The sequence below is a fragment of the Crocodylus siamensis genome, chromosome 1 (assembly GCF_052110815.1).
Source record: "Crocodylus siamensis isolate JL-2025a chromosome 1, ASM5211081v1, whole genome shotgun sequence".
In the NCBI taxonomy this organism is placed as follows: Eukaryota; Metazoa; Chordata; order Crocodylia; family Crocodylidae; genus Crocodylus; species Crocodylus siamensis.
This window is the reverse complement of record NC_143395.1, coordinates 125,346,020-125,360,797: the sequence shown is the minus strand read 5'-3', so window position 1 is coordinate 125,360,797 and position 14,778 is coordinate 125,346,020. Positions and strand designations below refer to the sequence as shown.

Here is a 14,778-nt window from a genome sequence, read left to right as displayed (position 1 = left end):
CTATACATTGTGCAATTAACTGGAGAATGGTGCAATAAATTTAGACCAATCACACGTGCAAAGTAATTATCTTACAATTACCTGGTGAATTACACAATAAATTTAGACCAGCCATACTGAAAAGTAATTATCACAAATAAAAATTACTATCCCGCTGTAACAAGAGCCAAGCAGCTATAAAGTTAATGCTTGAAAATTATAACAATTCTATAGCTGGTTTCTAGACAGCTTTTAATTTGAACATGTACCAGGGCCCAGGGAGTCCCTACATATTTTCAAGCACTCTCTTCAGAACTGTGGTTGGTTCTTTTTATAGTTGGATAGTCCTTTTGATCCTGGGATAATTACTTTGCCCACCTTTGGCCCGTGTCAATTTATGGCACAATGAATTCTATGATATATCTAACATGTAGCAGGGGCTTTGGTTGCACAACTCCTAGTGCTAACATTGGGTGGCCGCCCATAGCATCTTTAGGGGCCCTGCTATACATTCAAATCAAATCAGCTATAGGCCTGTTAAACATTTTCAAGCAGTAATTTTATAGTCGGTTGGCTCTTTTTAAAGTTGGATAGTCCTTTTGATGATGTGATGATTAGGACCTTCCTAAAACCAGATAGAAACCAGCTATAAGGTTATTACACATTTTCAAGCACTAACCTTACAGCTAGTTGATTCTTTTTATAGATGAATAGTTATTTTTATTGTGTGTTAATTACTTTGCCTGTTTAGCCAGTCTAAACTGATTGCATAATTCACCAGTTAATTGCATAATATATATATCATGTTGCAGGGGCCTTATACCTTTGCATCTACGGCTGGTCTGCATTTATTGCATGATTCTCCAGTTCACTGTGTGATCATTAGTTTGCATCTGTTGCTGGTCTACATTTATTGTGCGATTCACCCATGCATTGAGTAAATGTAACATGTAATAGGGGCCTAGACTTTGCACCTCTGGCTAAACTAAAGGTATTCTGCCATTCACTGGTTCATGGTGTCCTAAGTGCCAACTTTTATTTTCACCACGGGTGGGGCGTTAAGATGATGGACATGTGAAAAGTTTTACGCATTTCAGGTGACAGCCCTTTTCCCAAGGGGGGCCAGTGTTCTTAGGCCCCCACGTACTCAGCACCCCTGCTTGGTGTGATCATTACTTTGCATGTGTAGCCTATCTAAATTTATTACGTGAATAACCATGAAGTGCATAATAAATGTAATGTGCAACAGGAACCTTATAACTTTGCACTTGTGGCTGGTTTACAGGTATCTCACCCTTCTCTAGTTCATGGTACGATCACTCTTTTGCACCTGTGGCCCCTCTACATATATTGTGGGATTCATCCATGCATAATGTGATAAATATGACAGGTGGCAGGTCCCTTATAGCTTTGTCTCTCTGTCTGGTAAAGGTATCCTGCCACTCCCCAGGTTATGGTGCCGTCACTCCTCTGGCCCCTCTACATTAATTGCCCAATCCCCCACTTCATGATGTGATCGCTCCTTTGGCCCCTCTATGTTTATGATGTGCGATTCCACATTTCATAGTGTGATTGGTCCTTTGGCTCCTTTACATTTATTGCACAATTACCTGGTTCATGGTGTGAACACCCCTTTGACCCTACGACCCATTTACATTTATTGCAGGAACCCCCCATGGTGCCATTGCTCCTTTGCCCGTGTGGCCTGTGTACATACATCACCTGTGCATGGTGTAATAAATGTAACGTGTGACGGGCACGGCTGGAGAACCCCTGCTCTTGTGAGGGCAGGCACGGCTCTAAGCTGGGTTGGGGGGACACCAAGGGCTATATCAGCACGGAGGGGTGCTGCCAGGGCCCGCAGGTGCAGCTAGGGCAGATGCACGGGTGCCCGTTTCGTGGCTCCAGAAGACAAGCAGGGTCAAGAAGCAAGAGGTGCCCTGAGCAGCCACAGCTCCTCCTCCCGCCCGCTTCTTCCAGCCCTGCAGCCACACGAATCCTCCCTCCACACACATACACAACAGGCACAACCACACTCCCTCCACATACACACATACAGCCACACTCCCTCCACACACACACCCCTGCACACCACACTCCCTCTGCACATGTGCACAACCACATTCCCTCCACACCCCACACACCCACACTCCCGACGTACACCTCCACAAGTGCACAACACACACCCGCACTCCCTACACGCACAACACACACCCAACACAGCACACCCACACACACGCAGAACGGGCCGGGCCCGCAGCGCCGCCCCAGTCCCGCCCGCACCTGCGCGGGCAGCCCTGGAGGCCGGGGCGTGTCGGGCTGCCCGGCTGCGGCGCCCGGGGCGAGGTGGGGCGGTAGCGAAGGCCGGGCCCGGGCATGAATCACCCTCGTGCTCCGCTTCCCTCCCCCCGGCCCTGCCCTTAAGAGCCCGGCCGGGGCCTCCGCCCGCCAGTGCTTGTCAGGGCAGCCAGGAGCTGCGAGTGCCTCCTCGCCCCGCTCTGCACCGCGCCCGGCAACCAGCTGCCGCCGCCGCCTCCTGCCGCCCCGGCACTTGCTAGCAGCCACCATGCCCAAGCCGGTGAGTGCCCGCTTTGCGTCCTAGCCCCCGGCCTGCTTCTGCCTGCTGGGCAGGGCGGTGGCACTGGAGACCTCCGCATTTGAGACCCCGCTTGGGGGGGGTTGGATACACTCCGCTAAGCCTGTGTCGTCTTCCAGCTCGAAAGTTAGCGCTGGGAAATGTGCTCTTTCTTTTGACGCGCGCTTCTTTTCTTTTTCCACGTCGAGATGCGTGCACGTTGTACCGTCCCGGGCTTTCGGCTAAGCCATTTTTATAGGAATAGTTTTAAATGATACTTGCTCTGCACTAAGCCGGTCTGGTAAGCAAGGGATAAGCCCTGGGAGAGAAGGAGTTGCGTGTTCCTGACGGGTAAGTAAAATGGCACTTGCCTGGTTCAGCTCTTGGGGCTAGAGTCTGTGCCTGGGCTGCCAAACCTCCGGGTTGGCTCTTCAAGACTGTCACAAAGCAGTAGGCGCTCCCAGGAGCGTCCTTCGTGCTGGGGGGGGGGAGAAGAGAAGTTATAAGCTGGGGACAGAAATGTGACTGAGGCTCCATCTAAGTTACTGGTGGGGGGGTGAACAGAAAGGTGACTCTGGGACTGAGGCTCGTTGTTAGGTGCTCCCCTTACATGTGTGTCTGTGTGTAAAGAGGCACAGCTTTCAGACTGAGCCTCAGTCACTTTTCTATGCGCACGCACACACACCCACCCACCTTAGACTGAGCCTCAGTCACTTTTCTGTGAGCGTGCGCATGCGCGCACACATGTGTGCATACAGAAAGGTGACTGAGGGTCAGTCCAAGTTGCTCCCCTTTTGTGTGTATGGTGGAGAGAAAGGGGTACAGGGGGCTTTCAAAAGTTGCTTTCTGTTAAAAACTTGACTGAGGCAACCGCTTATTCTTTCTGCAAACACCGGTGAGTTTGGGTCACCAGTTTCACAGTCTGATTTGGAGCCAAAGGATTTACTAGTCTCAGCAGAACTCCTATGTATAAAAGCAGTTTGTCTCTCGTCTGCGAAGTAGCACCCAGTAGTTGGACAGAGATGACACTGGTGTACCTTCTGGAATAATACTGAAACTTTCATGCACATACTTAGCATTCAGTGTATAGGTCGCTTCTAGGACAAACACGTCAGGGACCTCATTTTGAGAAGCATTGGACACCCGCAGCTCCATCTAAGCTCAATGGGAACTGCACAGGCCTTGTACCTCTGAAACTTGGGTCTGTTCTGGATCGCCAGACTGTCATCAGCTGATCCTTAGATTAGAAAAAGAGCTCATTTTTAAAAGAAGAAAAGGTCAAATATAATGCATTTCCTGTTATATTTTAAAATGCTTATATGTTGATAGGAAGGTATTGAATAATTGAAAAAGGAGGGATGTTATTACACTTCCAAATTTAACTTCTAGAGTTGATGCTATCTAAGATGATGGTAAGATAAATGAATAATTAGTTGGAGCTTTATCTCCCAATATAAAAGGAAGAGTCTTGCAGCCTTTTATTGTTACATTTGTGAAGTCAACTTACTTAATACAGGTACTTGGTAAAACAGTTGGCAGGGAGCACTATTGCTTTTAAGGAGCCTGATCTGAGTTTTTCCTTTAAAGAAGTCGGAGGCAGAATTGCTCCCCTAAGCAAGCCTGGCCTGCTTTAATGTCCATACTGCTGCCATCGTTTTTATAAGTGTTGTCCTGGAAAATGTGTTACTATTTGTGAACTTCCATACTGTCGGCTGTCACTTGCTCAAAGGAACAAGAGCAGTGATTCCCAACCAGGGTTCTGTAGCACCCTGAGGTGCCTCGATAACCTTTGTGGGTGCTGTGGGGTGCTACACAATGCTAGCAGTGTTTGGTGTGTGAATATGATCTGCAGTATAAACCCAAATGGAAATCCATAGTGTTTAAAAACATTCTGACCTGCTGTGGCCTTCTTGAGGTCTTTACAACGGAAGAATTTCTCTTCTTTTTCTGTAGTTTAAATATCGAGTGAAAACTAACAGCTGACACTTTTTCCAAGGGGTGCCTTGAATCCAAGATGGTTGAGGACCAGTGGTCTAGAGGTTTGAATCAAAGCTTGAGTTCCATGAGCTTTGGATCAGGTCCTTCCAATAACTGCCCGTGGGAGCAAACAGATTGCTATCTGTGAAGGACAAAGTCAGCTTGCTGCATATCTTCAATAGAGGCGTGTCATCAATTTACCTTTTAGAAATGCAGTGGAACAGCTGTGGCAAGTTAGTCCTTTTTTTCACTATTCTTCTGACTTTGCAAAAAAAAATGGCTGGTCAGATTTTATTTTCTGATAAGCAGCCACCACCATTCAACCCAACATAACAGCAGTACTGCAGTTGTAATTAAGTTTTTGATGACAGATACGCTATAGTTCAAGGTTAACCATGGATATGTATGTTAAAAAATTATTGTTTACTAGTACACTAATTTTCACTGAATGTTTCTGTGGGGGGAGGAAACACCCTGTTCTATTGAGGACATGGAGCAGCATCAATTTACCAAGTACTTCTTGCAGAACCACTCTTCTATGTCCCCCAAATCTTTATGAATTTTCCCAGTAAACTGTATTGGCAGTTTACCTAGTTCAGTCTGCATAACAGGAATATATTTTCTCAGTCAGGTGTTGAGAGGGCTTTAGAGTGAATCCATTTTGTCCTTTTCCTCATTCCTTGTTATTTCTTCAGTTTGCAGGCTGTTTTTTGGTACATGATATAAAAATGATATAGCTTGCCTTGAAAGTTTTTTAAAAACAACCAAACCTGCAGAGGATTAGCATGTAAATTTATATAGTTTACCCAAAGTGGCTTTGGGGAACAAAGTTTATGAACTCGCACAGTCAGAATAATCTGAACTCCAGGGCTTTGATTAATTTATGCTGAAAGCCAGTGGTGCTTGTGGACAGATTCTTTTATCTAATCAACAAAAGCTGCTTACAACCATGTTCTTAATTTTACGTGGGCTAAGCATGTCAACAGATGCTGGAACGCTCCCTGACAGAGACTGATGTTCTTTTCTTGCTGGCTACAAAGTGAATGCTGAAGGGCCAGAACGGTGAGAGGTGTATGCCTGAGTAACAGGGGCAGGGCGGCCACCACCTCCTTCGAGATGATGATAATTTCCGAGCCATGTGACCTATTCACTGGGATTTAGGGACATGACTCCATGGCAGCACCTCTTGTAAGAGTAAACCCAGTCTTCATAATCGGCACTTAATCTGCTCTTCAGTGGATCCAACTCACATGTTTACTGGAAAAGGAAGAAAGAATTTTATGAGCATTACTTTAATAAGGTATTCTGGTGGTAGCCATATTTTATCTGGAGGCAAAGGGAATTGGAACTCATGGTAGAGGTGCTATCTTCTATTAGACCAACTAGATTTCTGCACAAATCTTTAGAAGAACGTAATTGGTCTAATAAGAGATATCGCCTCTACCATGAGTTCCGATTCCCTTTACTAATTTAAGAAAGCATGTCACTTAATCTGCTGGTTCCAAATTATGGAGGATTAGTTTGGATTCTTCCCAGTTTTGCCCCATGTGTTCTCTAATATCATTAAAGAGTGTTTCTGTGAGGTTGCAGGGCATTATGGGTTAACAAGTAAAGCTGTCACTCCAGAGCTGGGAATGCATTGTAAAGATCAGAAAAAGCTGTGGCCTGCAAGCTTAGTGTCTCTTAAATTTGCCCAGCAAGTTAAAAGGTTGGCATCTGCTTAAATAGCTCGAGTTGCCGAGTGCCAGTAATGTTGGGGTTTTTTTTTTTTGTTTTTAACAAATTTAGCTTGCAGGTCACGATGTTTAGGTTTCCATTTTTGTCATTGTGTACACAAGAACTTTACTATTTAAAATCAGAAAATGAATGACCCTATGGCATGTGTGTGTATTACAACCCTCCTCTAGCCACCACTTCTGAACTAAGTCAAGTGTAACCCAACATTTTTGGCTACGTTTTTAAAAGAATTCTACTTAACCTGGTGATGTACACTTTAATTTTCCTGACGTATTGGTAGTATTACAGTGTTGGTGCTACCGTACTGATTAAATTAAACCAAAGCTGCTCATTGAGAAATCTTCATATTAATAATAAGCACAAAGCATAAGTGTTCTGAAGATGCAAACACTTCTAAATAAGATGTTCAGCATATAAAGTTTTTATGCCCAATTTATGGTTTTGCTTTTTTCTTGGGGTGTGAGGGTTTGAGAGGGGGGTTGGGTTTTTGGAGTTGAGGAAGAGCTAGTTCAATCAGCAACAAATCAAATATAGTTTTTCAAACAACAGAATTTGGTGTCAGTGTAGCCTAACAAACCTTTGCCTAAAAAAAGAAGGAAAATTATAAGTAGATGCCATGCTGCCCAGAGGGAGCTGAATTTTTAAATTAATCTTATACAGCATGTCTTAAACCCCAAGTACTGAATGAAAGTCAGAACTCAAAATGATGCAGAAATCTTGGGGAGCTATCCTGGAATTGTAGTGGTATACAGCTGGCAGTTAGAGCTCCTGACCTCCTCTTTTAGGTACAACATGAAATAAAGCAGGGCGAGCGTAATAGTGAAGGAGCATAGGAAGAAGTGATAGCAGAGTTGTAGTTAGTGTGGTGCTCCTCGGCCTGAAAAATGAGTTGCCTACTGGATGGCACTGGGGGCTGACATGCCCATGGCGTGGCAGCAGGATGCGTCTGTGTTTTTTAATGCAATAATACCCTTGCACAGAGGCAGAAATAATTCAATTCTTGAGAGAACTAATACCCCTTAACAAATACTAAGAACAATGTTACCCATGTTCTGTTTTGGCTCCCTGCCCATAAACCCTGAAGTTCTGCTAGAAAGGCTTCTCTTCTCAAAGTTGAATAAATAAATGACTTATTTGATGAATGTAACCTGTTTCTGGTAGCATGGTGTGAGTGCTGATGACATTTCATATTGGAATTCACCATTTTTTCTTTCCTGTTCTTGTAGGCTTTTACTGTTTTTTAACTTTCTTAACAAATTAATGACTATCAATTTAGAGGTGGTTCTCTGTGACCTGGAGAATAACAAATACAGTGCCTAGGTTCAGTGAAGAGGTAATTGGGCACAGGGCACCTATGCAGCACGTTAATTTGATCTTACCACTATGGAGAGCTTTTGGTTAAATTTGGAAGGAAAGTGTAATTAAAGGCAGGGAGCAAACTGTAAATGGATAAAAAGTAATGTTGATATACCAGACATAGGTCATGCCTGATTAAGTTAATATCCATCTTCAGGAAGAGAATTGCATTTTTAATACTAGAAATGCAGTGACTCTAATATGGATTTCAGTAATACTTTGGATACAATAGAACATGAGAAATGATTAGTACAGGGAATGTAAGGAAATAGCTAAAGAGATGGCAATGGTAGCCTTCAGTGAGCTGCTAGTTTGGAGGGAGGTTCTCAATGTAGTTCCCCCAAGGGTCTATCCTGAGGCCAAACCTTATTTAACAATTTCTTGAATGACCTTCGAGGAAATTCAGCATATATTAATGAACTTGAATGATGCCATAAAGTTGGAAGACATCCATTCATACAGAAGAGGATTGGATTACTTGTGGAAGAGACTGGAAGACTAAGAGGTCTAGAGTAATAATATGGAATGATTTAATAGTACAGAATACAAGATCAGGTGTTTAGTGACCACCAGCAAGAACTTTCTGGTATAAGCTACAGGAGTGGCTATCAGCCAGGGTGGGATTTCTTTTGAAAGATGTCTCGGAGATAAGCAAGGTGTGAGCAGATAAGGCCAGGCCTAGGTTCTCCCTACCAGTCTGCTCTGACTGTCCCATCTCCCCTGCCCCCACTTCCCCCTGCCTCACCCCACCTGCCCTTCTGCAAGGAGGTAAGCCCTGTAATAAATCAATTACTATTTTTAAATGGGGTGCCACTTAATTCATAACAGGTGATCCAGGCTGGTGGGTGCTCTGGGCTGACCTGGACAGGCTCAGCAAATGGTCGGACAAGAACCTGATGGTGTTTAACACCAAAAAATGCAAGGTTCTCCACCTTGGGAAGAAAAGCCTGCAGCATCCTTATAGGCTCAGTAGTGCTATGCTGGCTAGCAGTACAGAAGAAAGAGACTTGGGGTTCATCATTAACCACAAGATGAACATGAGCCTGCAATGCGATGCTGCAGCTAGTAAAGAGACCAAAATCCTGGCTGGCATCAATAGATGCTTCTCGAGCAAATCCTGGGACGTCATTTTCCCCTTGTACTTGGCCTTGGTGAGGCCGCAGCTGGAGTATTGTGTCCAGTTCTGGGCCCCACAATTCAAAAAGGAGGTGGAGAAGCTTGAGAGAGTCCAGAGAAGAGCCATGCACATGATCAGAGGTCAGGAAAACAGACCTTATGATGAGAAGCTGAGAGCCATGGGGCTCTTTAGCCTGGAAAAGCACAGTCTCAGGGGTGATCTGATGGCCACCTACAAGTTTATCAGGGGTGACCACCAGTATCTGGGGGAATGTTTGTTCACCAGAGCGCCCCAAGGGATGATGAGGTCAAATGGTCATAAACTACTACAAGACCGTTTCAGGCTGGACGTAAGGAAGAATTTCTTTACTGTCCGAGCCCCCAAGGTCTGGAACAGCCTGCCATCGGAGGTGGTTTAAGCACCTACATTGAACATCTTCAAGAGCAAATTGGATACTTATGACCCCAGCTCACTTCCTGTCTTTCGGGTAGGGGGCTGGACTCAGTCTTCTGAGGTCCCTTCCAGCCCTAATGTCTATGAAATCTATGAACAGTTATGGAAGCATCCTGCAGTCTGATGAAAGATGGATGCCTGGAGTTTGAAGAGGTTGAGAACCACTGAGCTAGGAGCTTATCAATTGGAAGAGATGGAGCAGGGGAAAGACGTGGGCATATATAAATTGATCACTGGCAGCCCAATCATTTGAAGTAGTGGCTTGGATGTGGTGAGCAAGGTGTTTCCATTACAGATAGAAAAATAGTTAATACCAGGCTCTGCAAAGAATTTTCATGAAATACTTTGTACAGTTCTGGGTATCCAAGTCCAAGAACAGTGAATTCAAATTGAAACAATTGCAGAGAAGGGCTGTGAGGATGATCAGGATCAAGAGAATACTAACAGTTTGCCTCAGTCAGCCTAGAAAATGAAGGGGGAAGATGGGGATATGTGGTCTCTCTGTGTGTATCCATAATGGAGGGAAAAGAATGCTTTAACTTAAAGGACAATGCTGGCACAAGAAAAAAAAGTCTGTAAACAGGCTAGAGGAGGTTCTTTGTGCAGATGTGTAATGTCTTTTATTAGACCAGCTAAATAGTGGGGGAAGATCGTTCTTTGCAAGATTTTGGACAGAAACTCTGTATGCCTGAAGGAGGATGTCTGTGCCCAAAAGCTTGCAAAGAACAATTTTTCCAACTATTTAGTTGGTCTAATAAATGATATCACATCTGCGCAAAGAACCTTGTCTGCCTATGTCCTTAGACCAACACAGCAACAACCAATAACCCTGTAAACAGGCTATGAATAAATTTAGGCTGGAAATAAGAAGGTGGGTTCTTCACAAGAAATTAGTTTAACCTTCCAGGAGGCTTTATAGAACTAGTTTTAAGATGAAGTTTATGACGTGGTTGCTTGTGAAATCAGGGGACTGAACTTGACTTGACTTGGAAAGTCTGTTCTAGTCCCATGCCTTGTATTACTAATAATGAGCTGTAACATTTGGTGGTGACAGGACAGATTAGTTTCATAGTGTTTTGTTTCCTGATTAGTTGAATGCACATGAATTTTGCAAATATTTGCATGCAGATTTCAAATTCAGTTTCAACAGACTTCTGTGTCTGACTTCCAGACTTGCTCTCTTTGAACATTTTATGTAAATACAATTCAGTTTCTCAAATTTTCTAGAAAGTATGACCATAAAGGATGTGAACGTGGTGAAAAAAATTAATTAATAAAAAAATTGAGAGAACCTTTGTGATTAAACTTCCCCCTGCTCAGTTCTAGTGCTGATTACATATCTTTTTAGCTGTGGAGGACAATGAGCTTATACCTTCATATTTTGTAAGAGTTTCTAATCTCTTTATGCTCTTGGTATCAGATTGGTGTGACTGAACTTGAGTCCAAAAATAACAACATTCCATTGCATATCCTGAAGTTACAAACTGTTCACATTAATTTCTATTACATTAATTTCCTGCCCCTCAGATTAAGCTCCCTTACTAGTGAGTGTGTAAGATTTGTTCTGAAGGAGGGTACTGAAGCCAATTTAACTATTAAAAGGACTTTTACTAAATGGAGGTTCTGAATTTGTCTAATGTCAAATCTTCTCTCTCTGATATTCTTGAGGTGATTAATTCCATACTTAGAGCAAGAGACTGAAGCTGAAGTGAGATTCTGTCGGTGACCTGGAGGAAATAATTCATAGACGACTAACATGTAGGAGAGAGCTGAACTCCATGTTTTTTTCTAAAATCAAATGAGGGTATGAGCTGTTTTACCATCATTGAGGTCAGGATGGCTTAGAATAATATTTAGCTCTGCAGAACAGTTATTGTTTAACTTGTCTTTTTGATAGCCACTAAGAAGTAGCAGTACTACTTTAAAAGAAATATTTTAAAAGAAAATGCCTCTTTCTTACTGTCCTTGAAGAAAACAAGCTAACCAATTTTAGATATATCAGTCCTTGAGAATAAAAATTCTTGTTGACCTTTAAATATTTGTATCTGATTGGGTAGAAGGCACCCAATAAGAATGTCAAAGGTCTTGGTGTACTTCAACTGATATTGGCCCTTACCGTCAGCCATGACGTAAGTAAGTATTATCCCCTGGCACAGATTAGTTATTTTAGGTCCATTGTTAAATAACCTGTTCCCAGCTGTATTTCAGACTTGCTTTGTGGCCTTGGGTACAGCATTAAGTAACTTACCTAAACTTCTTGAGATAGTCTTAAGAACCTGACTTGCAGCCCTCTGGTCCAACAAGTTTTTTTCCCCTGGATAATGCATAGAGCCAAGTAGGGTTGCCAACCCTCCTGGATTGGCTAGAAGTCTACCGGAATCGGAATCAACCTCCTGGTGACTATTGAAATCAATCTGGGAGACTTTAATAGGATATTTTAAGAAAATGAAATTAATGACATTACATCATGTTGGGTGAAAAAAAAATCTCTTGAAATTTAGCTTCAGTCAGAATTGGCAGCCCTAGAGCCAAGTCATGTCTTCCCTTTCTTATGCCATTAATTACATCATTTCTTATGAGTAGGTGAGGTGGATTTGGGGTAAATGTAAATTTACTAATAGTTGACCATCTTTCCTTCATGGTGCTTGTCTTTCCACTCCCCCCCCCCCAACCCCCTTGTTGTGGGATTGTGACTTTAAAATATGGAGGTTTGCCACCCATTTCCATGTCTCTATAAATGGGCGGAATTCTTTCCTATCAAACATGTGCTTTGAGGAATAATTTAATGTTTTATAGAGCAAGAAAGGCAAGATCTGTGAAGGAATTTTAGAAGGGTGATGTTAAGCATCTCTGTGCATAACTTCTGTGCACATGGGCTCTTGTGGGGGAATCTGGTGCTCTTAGTTTGGCACCTTACATTCCATATGTAGCACATGGGGCAGGGTTGGTTGGGACCCAGAATAGCTAGACTGCAGAGTGGGGCATAGCCAGAGGCAGCCAGTTAAGAACTGCTGAAGAGTGGTGTGCTAGAAATCCTGACACACTAGCCTTCATGTCTCATGAGTCAGTATCCCCATGCTTCAAAATGATGGCTGTTCAAAACAAAGTTGTTCAACAAGCTTTAGTTAAAGTGCCCTCACCACCATTTTGAAGCATGGGATGCTGAATTCACAAGACACTGAGTGTTGTAGAGTGGCTTGCCGCTCTAATTAAAGTACTTCCCCCACCCCACCTCTGGAGAACTTGTGAAAATGCCTAGTGGTTCTCGTATGTGTCTTTTACAGCCTCCTGAGCACTTGCTCTGCCTTTTTTCCTCTTCCTCCTTCAAACCTTAGCCACTAAGCATCCCTGGGGGCTTGGATATTCTGGTCTTGGCTGCTAAGACTGTTTGTGTATTTTGGCCAATGGTCATCTGATGTAAAATGCATAAACAATCCATGGAGCAGGGATGGCAACCTAGGCTTTCCACTCCAGTGAGTGCCCTTATTATAGTATTACAAAAATCAGGCTCTTGTTTGTGCCCATGGACATCATTTCTGGGCTTGTGAATGTGTTTTTTCTTGTCTGTATGGTAGAGAGAGGGAGTTTTCACTCTTAGTGTATGGTAGGACAGCTTCAGACTTTAACAGGAGTGATGTAGAGTGCCCCTACCCAGGCTAGATGATGGCCCTTCTCTAGAAGGTGGGAAATGTGAAGTTTTAATGCTGGCCTTCCACTTTCCATATTGCCCTAATTGTTAGCCTAGGGTATATGTAGGGTAGGCAGCATTACAGCCTCCTCTTGCTGTCTCTGAAAGTGGCTATGACTGCCGCATTTTTGTATTGAATTTGATGCTCTTGGAAGGTATGAGACTTGATCTGGGCAGGGCCTGCTGAAGAAGTCCCATGGGGAGCTTGGTGTAGAAATGTCTGTTCTGTGAACCCCAAATGACTATTGGCAGGAGATAAGCACTGAGATGCTCAGGTAGTTGGGGGCTTGCATGGAAGCAGAAATCTTCCAAGGAAAGTCCTAGTAGAATATAGTATTGTTAAGGAATATCTTGAAAAAAATAAAATCATTATAACGTCTTTATCATTGAAAAATGAAATTAATACAGAAATTTCCAGATATTTCATACCTCTTCTGTGCATGTTTGATTAATAGACAGAATCTATTTATCTGGAGATCTTCTCTCTTTGCCATTAAGCTCCCCAAAGTACTCCATCCTGTTCTTTCCCCTGCAGGTATGCTATGAGAGAATAAGTTTTCAAAGTAATGCCATCACTGAATAGAAGACATGGTATTGCTATTCTTTGGGTTCAAGTTAAGCCCCTGTGCCTGTAGCTTCACATGGAGTTTATGCAATGGTCAGCATGATCCATTTGTTTTTGGCTCTGTGCTGAGTTTAATACTTTTCAACTTGGGAAACCCAAACCCCTGCATTCAAATATTAGTACTAACATGATGATAGTCCTTCAAATGTCAGACTCAAAGCATTTTGAGTGTAGCTTTCCTCATGAATAGTTCAAATCTTTTTTTTTTTTTTTTTTTCTGGTATTGCAAAAGATTGTTAAATTACAACATAACTACTTGGACTGCCAGGCATTTTGAGAACTGTCAAATGGTAAAATATCCTGAAATTAGTGTTTAAAACAAAGGTTCTGGATCTTGACATTTCTAAAACTGGCCCCATCTTAAGGTCTTACAGCTGTTGTAAAGCTATGGAGTAAAATTTCAAATCCACTTTCAGGTTGTCAATTTAATAGTTGACACCATAGTTTAACCATTTATTTCAATAAAACTGTTCGTGTTTTAAAAGCTTGTATGTATGGAGCATGTGATTTCACTGTGTTGGATTAATAAGATGCATGAGTGGATCCAGCCGTGCTCCCTTTGGAAGTGGGGTTTATGTGGAGTGAAGAGACTTCATTGCACATGTCACACAGGCAAAGGGGAGGTGGCTGCAGACCCTCACACTGATTCTGGATGCCATGAGCTCTCTGAGCTCACTGGTGTGTCGGGGCAGCCCCTGCCAGAGTTCTGTATGTGTGGTGAGCACCAGCATTAGGTACGCCAAGAGTCTCTGCTTTCAAGTGGCTTCAGAGCTTGCATGATATTTGGTGTTCCAAACCCCGACCCCGAACTCAGTAGCAGAGGAAAGGAAAATGTAAATAGCCACAGTGTACAGCCCATAGGATTCATCAAAGCAGGTGCTGAGCATTGCTGCTTTTTCCCTTGCTGCTGAACTGAGAAGGGAAGAGCTAACAGCTGCAGTCTGAAGCTACTTGAAAGCAGGGATTCTGTGCGGATGCCGCATTGATCAGACAATAATAAGCTCATAGAGTTCCCTGGATATGTAGAGCTCCCAGTAAGAGCTTTGTTAATATGATGGTAAGCTCTGAGAGCTCACTACATTACAGCATGTGGGGGAGGGGGGTGATTGCCAGTGCTGTACCCCCTCTGGATCCACCCTAGACAAAGTGCAATTTTTACATATAGCGGTCATGGACAAATTGGAGAGTCAAGCAGAAAATGGTTAGGGGCCTGTGGCACATGACTTCTGAGGAGAGGCTGAGGGAACTAGGATTTTTTTAGTCTGCAGAAG

The 14,778-nt window shown here is 43.2% G+C and overlaps 1 protein-coding gene across 1 annotated transcript in view; it reads left to right on the top strand.

The window, feature by feature from the left end:
* Nucleotides 1-2,288: 2,288 nt before the first annotated feature.
* The window catches only part of EZR (ezrin), a 51,526-nt gene continuing 39,036 nt past the window's right edge, over nt 2,289-14,778 (top strand). Inside the window, exon 1 of the mRNA XM_090042224.1 lies at nt 2,289-2,557. Coding sequence (XP_089898350.1) covers nt 2,546-2,557 — 12 coding nt within the window. The 5' untranslated portion in view covers nt 2,289-2,545. The remainder of the gene's footprint in view (nt 2,558-14,778) is intronic.